The 6902-nt window shown below is 37.6% G+C and overlaps 1 protein-coding gene across 1 annotated transcript in view; it reads right to left on the bottom strand.

The window, feature by feature from the left end:
* PPP2R3A (protein phosphatase 2 regulatory subunit B''alpha) overlaps positions 1–6902 on the bottom strand; it is a 203251-nt gene that overhangs the window by 81343 nt on the left and 115006 nt on the right. Inside the window, exon 9 of the mRNA XM_007937128.2 lies at positions 6354–6443. Coding sequence (XP_007935319.1) covers positions 6354–6443 — 90 coding nt within the window. The remainder of the gene's footprint in view (positions 1–6353; positions 6444–6902) is intronic.

The following is a 6902-nucleotide window of genomic DNA, read 5'->3' as shown; positions in this document are numbered from 1 at the left end:
TGTTTCTCCTGCTTTATCTTGCTTCTTTGTGTGGACTGTGATGCTCTGTTGTCTTCAAGGCATTGTGACATTTTTGTGTTTATATTTAATTGGTGACTGTATGTCAGAGTGAGTTGCCCATGATTTTCGTTTTATTTGTATGTTATCTACGCAAGCAGGGTACTGTGTTATGCTCCTCTATTCATTAGTTGACAGCACTTATTCAGTCACCACCTGTCTCCTTTCCTGTTGTCGGTCTCTCGTATGTCCCTGTCAACCTTGGCAAACAGAGCCTATTCTTACCTGGAATCCAAATGAGAAAGCTGTCATATTAAAATCCAAAATGGTTGGTACTTGTAAAGGTTCAAAATAGCTATACCCTCAGTCACTTTAAATATCCAAAATGGCTGCCACTTGTAAACATTCAAAATGGCTGTACCCTCAGTCACTTTAGATATCCAAAATAGCCACCGCTTGTAAACATTCAAAATGGCTGTATCCTCTGTCACTTTAAATATCTAAAATAGCTGCCACGTGTAAACAATCAAAATGGCTGCGCCCTTGGTCATTTTAAATATCCAATATGGCTGCCACATGGCTGTGCCCTCTGGACAGCCGAAAGTCAACAGCTCAGGTTTTCTCCCTCCTTCCTTTTCCCTTCCTAGTCATAGGCCGCCAGCAGCGCAGTCATCCCTGCAGTCTTTGGTGGCCAGGGCTGATCTTTAGGTCAATTCTCAGGTCCCAACACCCCTTGGAAATATTCAGGCTGTTGGTCCCATCAGGGTAGCTGATAGTCTGCAGCTCCAGCTGTCTCTGTACTCACTGTTTTAGTTCAGGTTTTTCTACTAGTTGGTGCCTAATCCACTTCTGTATAGTTCCTTTCAAAGCTCAGGGTTCCAGGATTATCTTCTGTATCTCTGTCAATTGGTTTTTCTTTTCTTTGTTAAAGAGGGTCAGTGTCGCTTGTCTGCCTATTCTTCCATCTTACCAGAAGTCCACTTTCCTTAATTTTTAATGACCTTTTGTTTTCTTCATGTATGATGTTCTTGATGTCATCCCACAATCCATCAGGGCTTTGGTCACTGGTGTTCAATGGGTCAAATCTATTCTTCAGATGGTCTCCAAATTAAGGTGGGATATACTCAAGGTTATATGCTGACTCTTGTGGACTTAGTTTAATTTTTTACTGATGCCCTACTTTACAAAGCATGAAGTCCTTCTCCAAGGACTGGTCCCTCCTGATAACATGTCCAAAGCATGTGAGATGAAGTCTTGCCATCCTTGATTCTAAAGAACATTCTGGCTATACCTCTTCTAAGACAGATTTGTTTGTTCTTCTGGCAGTCTATGGATTATTCAGTATTCTTCATCAACTTCATAATTCAAAGGCATCAGTTCTTTGCTCTTACTTATTCATAGCCCTGCTTTCACTTCCATAAATGGTGACTGAAAATACCATTGTTTGGGTCATGCTCACCTTAGTACTCAAGGTGACATCTTTGCTCTTAAACACTTTAACGATATCTTTTGCGGCAGATTTGTCCTATGCAATACGTCATTTGATTTCTTGATTGCTGCTTTCATGGGCACTGGCTGTAGATCGAAGTAAAAGGAAATCCTTGACAACTTCAATATTTTCCTGTTTATCATGATGTTGCTTATTGGTCCTAGGATGTAGTTTATACCTTATGTAGTATATTATGCCAACTGGGTGAGTTGTCCCTAGAGATAATGGTCCTAAGCTTTCAGACCTGTAAACCAATCTCACAAAGTGTTTGTTTGCTCATCTAAGAAGTATCCATGTTTGTGCTCTCAAGTACTTATTTTTCATATGCCTATTTATGAATGCATACACTTATATATATACACCTACATATAAATATATTTATATATGCCCAGCTGCTAGATTTCTTTCAATTGTGTACCACTAAATCTCCATTAAGGAGCTCTGGTGGTGTAATGGGTAAGGATGACCAGAAGGTCAGTGGTTCAAATCCACCAGCTGCTCTGTGGGAGGAAGATGAGGCAATCTACTTCCGTAAAGATTTATAGCCTTGGAAACCAAATGGGGGTCAGTATGAGTTGGAATCAACTCGATGGCAATTTAGTTTTTCTTGGATATCTCCATTGTTTCTGAGAGTGCTGTTAAGCTTGAACTTCCTCATACTTTGTTCCAAATTAAGTCGACTCTCTTTGCACAGCTTTGGAACTGCCTGTTTTAAAAGCCTGCAAAACCTCTGTGCCACTGTCCCAGGGCTGGGGATAGGGGCAGTGGCCTACTTCTCTCAGTTACACCTCTGCTGTATGAGCAGGGCACTGGCAATTGCCTCTGGTTTTCTCAACTCGCTTCTCTCAGCATGGAACCTCTATTCTACAAGACTGGGGCAATGGCAATCCAGGCCTCATAGATTTCAGCCTGTGCCTGGAACACAGTTTCTACCCTACAAATAGGACTGGGCAGATGAAGAGAGTCCCAGACCTTAGCCACTCTTGCTTGAAAGAGAGTTTCTGCAACACAGTGCTGGGGAATTTGAGAAATGCTGGCCACTTGCCTTTGCCAGGGAGATTACAGCCCTCCTGTGGGAGCTGGGGAGGTAAATGTTCCCACCTTGCAGTACAGCTTCTCTAATGCTGAGTTGGGGTGTGGGAAGAAGGGAGCAGGTCATGGATCAAATGCTACAGACTCTCATTGTTCTTAATGAAATTCAATAGATTTTCTTGAATAAATTTTTCTTCTTTTACTGTGTGGCTTGAGGACAATTTATAGAAAGTTTAATTTTTTTTCTTTAAAATCATTTTAATCAGATTTCATTATTTCATTGGGTAGAGGGTCTATGTAATTCCTCCTGCCATTTTGAAAACTATCTGATTCAAATTATTTTAAATTTATTAAGACTTCTTTTACATTCAAGGTATTATTTATTTTGATGAATGTTTCATTGGCTTAAAAATGTTGTTGGGTGGGGTATTTTATAAATTCAGTGGTTAATGGTGTTTTTAAACATTATTCTGTGTTCTTGCTGATTTTCTATCTATTCATTCTACATTTATTAGCTGCTGTTGTATATGTCGGGTTAGCATATTATTAACAAAAAAGCAGATTCAGAAAATAATCTTTTTGACAACCCTACTGCAGTATCTGATTCAGGCAAGGATTACCAAATAGATAATAATAAAACTATTAATTGAAGATGTGTTGTGGAATAGGACATTACACACCTACATTACTTGCTAATTGAAAGGGAGATAGTAATTATAATGCAGAGATATGGCTGTCATCACTAGCGTCACTAATAATGGGACAACTTCACATTATGTGCCTCCAAGTGTAAGATATATGAAGTAAACAGCATCACTTTTGTATTCTTGCCAAAAATGTTTCATTGGAATCTAATAAGGCCTTTTCCCTAATTTTCAGATTATAGGAAATACAAGATATAGAGGAAAAAGTTAAAGTACACAGTAAAACAAATCCAAAATAGTATTTGTGAGAGTGTAAGGAAGGTGGTATATCTGGGGTCAAGAGGATCTTGTCTGGAAGAAAGGCAAGGAAGAGCTTTCCCTTCCAGTTTTGCTTCTCCCTACATAGCCTTGGGAAGGTCACTGCCTGAAGCATCCCCCCTAAGAGAAAGCATCAGCAACATCAGCCTGCTGGGCTGGTAAAATATTTGTGCAGTGAGAAGTTGGGTGTTCATGAAGCTGCCCAGTGTAGGGTTTTAATCCTAGAAGGCTAGTAGATTACAACCTAAGATGACTGTCTCCTAACAGTGCTGCTTTTTTTCTGTGAGTTTAAAGGCAAGTCCCTGAACAGAGAAATTGCTGGTGTAGTGGAGGGTAGTTGACCTGCATTTCTGTGGTACCCAAGACTCTTCTCCTTGGGTTCATTTCCTTTTTCTTTAAAGTCACTGGGCGAAACACCAACTGGAAGGGCCTCAGTTTCAGTCATTATACATGATCAGACAGGGTAGCTGTTTCTTCTGAGGGGGCATGAGCTCACAGGACAAAATAACTAGACACTTTAATACATTCACACCTATAGTATAATAAAAGATGACAATCTGAAAAACAATATGTGAAGCTGGTTGACTTTTAAAAACCTAAATCTGAAATAAGTATAATAAAAATGATATAAGGGATTTCTTTCAAAGTAATATAGGAAGAGAAAGTAGGTAGAGGTGTACGTACAATTAACCAAGAGTACACAAGGTGTTTACCACACAGCTCTGTCTACTTTTATATATGTTTGAAATTTTAAACATATATAATAAAAAGTTAAAAAACAAAACAAACACCTTTACATAGCTAAGACCTCAAACAACAACAACAAACAAACCCACCATAATACATAGCTAAAGCGGAATATTAAATATACAAATAGCAAGAAATCATAAGAATCAAGCAAAGCCATTAGACATGAAAAATAAAATACACAATAAATACATATTTTAATTAATAGTTTTATTATTATATATTTGGTAATCCTTGCCTGAATCAGATACTGCACTAGAGTTGTCAAAAATATTATTTTCTGATTCTGCTTACTTGTTAATAATATGCCAACCTGGCATATAAATAGGAGAAGTAGCAGGACAGCTATAGCTGAAAATGAATTTGTGATCTAGGACATGAAATTTAGGAACATTTCTAGAAGGCAGTGGAAAAGAACAGAAATAGACTATATAAAAGAAAGAGACACAAAGGCCAGAAGTAGAAGTGGGACAATTGGAGTTCTAAGAGAAAGAAAGAAACGGATAGAATTGAAATATTTGAAGAAAGCTTTTCTATAATTAAGGAAATATAAAAGATTGGGATTGGGAAGGTTAACAGGATACCAGGAAAAAAAGGAAACATACATTCTCCAAATCTTTGGAAATTTAGATAATCTAACCAAAACAACAAAAACATTTAAAATAATAGATTAATGATAAATTACATAGATGGATACATACCAGCATGGAAATATTATGTAATAATGTTATTACAAAACTACGTATAGTATGATATTATTTATCATATCATTTGAAGGAGAGAAAGAGTAGAAGTGTAAGGGAGGGAGGTAGAGAGGGGAAGAAGGAAGATGAGGAATAAGGAGGAGAAAGGAAGAGGAAGTAGGGAGGGGGAGGGGAGAAGAAGGAGTTTCTTCTCTAGGAATTTCTTCTAAGGAAAAATTGTGGATGTTACAATTATTTAGTCATAACTATGAGAGGATGAAGGCACTTTGGTGGCACAGTGGTTAAGCATTCAGCTGCTAATCCAAAGACTGGCAGTTGGAAACTACCATATGCTCAGCAGGAGAAAGATGAAATAGTCTGCTTCCATAAAGATTCACAGCCTTGGAAACCCTATGGAGCAGCTCTACTTGGTCCTACAGAGTTGCTGTGAGTTAGAATCGACTCAATGACAGTGGGGCACAAGAGGATACTTATGAGCACATTCCATGAAAACTGTGATTGTATGGAAATAATTTAAATGTCCAAATAGTATATAAAATTATGTATAAAAAGACGATACCAAATTTTTTATAGTGTTTTTTTTTTTCCCTTAGGTGTTAAAATTATTATTTTTTTATGCTCATCATTATTCTATAATGGACAATGAATTAATATTTTTGAAATGGAAAACAAGTTTCTTAAAAGTAATCTAGTAAGTTTTCCTAAGCTTATTTTCATTTCTATTTCAATGATTTCCAAAGAATACATCCAACAATTTGACAGTTCTTGAGCCAACACATAGAAAGCAGTGTCAGTTATACCTGCAGGCAGCATTAAGAACTGCATCCCCTCCCTCTTTTGCATACAACACACATACTAAGTATACAACACATCCAGGGCACTGTGTTACCCAGTGCTGGATTTAAAAAAAAAAAAAAAGAGAGGGACCAAGATTTTTTGCTTAAACAAGAGACAGACTATGGGGTAGAAAAAGACATGTAAATTCTTAAGTACAAATCAAGAAGGCATGTTTGAAAGTGTCAAAGAAAGGGTGAGATGATTCCAGTTGAGGGAATCTGTGTTCTTGTATACTAGTCATTCTGAATTTCCTCTTCTTCCCTCTCTAATTTATCACTGAACCATTAAGGTTATAAAACAGCTAACAACCTCTATTCTGACATTCCATATTAACACTTACTAGACTTACTTACCCTCAAGGCCAATTCACATGTCATTTCACCTGAGTTTTTTTTTTTTGGGTAACTGCACTTATCTTGATATTCTGTGACCATGGATTCAGTGCCTGTCTCCATTCTTGACTGAGAACCCTGAGGGGACTCTCATTTTGATGTTCCTGGGGTGATTTACTAAGTATACATCATGACTTTTTCACACCTTCTGAACATGTTTTATACCTTGGCAAAGGAAACTTAGAAGTCATACCTGGTGGGGTTTCTTTTGTCTTCCTCAGAGATCAAAAACCAAACAAAATCTGCATAGCTCATTCTTCCCTCTTTTTGTACTGTTTTTCCCCTGGGGTTGGAGGAGAAAAAGAATACATCGTTACAAAATTTCTTAGAAAAATATGGTAGGATGATATTGTTGTTCTTCTTAGCCTGTTCAAACTCATAGTGAGTGACCTTATGTATAACAGAATGAAACACTGCCTGGTCCTGCACCAGCCTGACAATCATTGCCATGGTTGACCCCACTGTTAGAGCCACTGTCTTAATTCTTGTTGAGGGTCTTCCTTTTTCACTCACCCTCCATTTTACCAAGTAGGATGATACACTAAGAAATAAAGTAACACCCTTCTTTGGAAATTTAACTAAATTTTTAGAAAAATGAGAATGCAGGATACCTCACAAGGGCAGTGCTTTCCCTGGCTGCAAAAATGGTGTGGTAGAGGCATCTGATTTCCTCTAACTTCAAAAGGGGGAAGGAGAATCAAGATGAACAGCGCAAGGTTGATTCCTTTTTTTTTTTTTTTTT

The sequence above is a fragment of the Orycteropus afer genome, unplaced genomic scaffold, assembly GCF_000298275.1.
Source record: "Orycteropus afer afer isolate SDZICR_OR568_19922 unplaced genomic scaffold, OryAfe1.0 scaffold00003, whole genome shotgun sequence".
Taxonomy (NCBI): Eukaryota; Metazoa; Chordata; class Mammalia; order Tubulidentata; family Orycteropodidae; genus Orycteropus; species Orycteropus afer.
The sequence above is the reverse complement of the archived record's forward strand: the minus strand, read 5'-3'. Positions and strand labels throughout refer to the sequence as shown.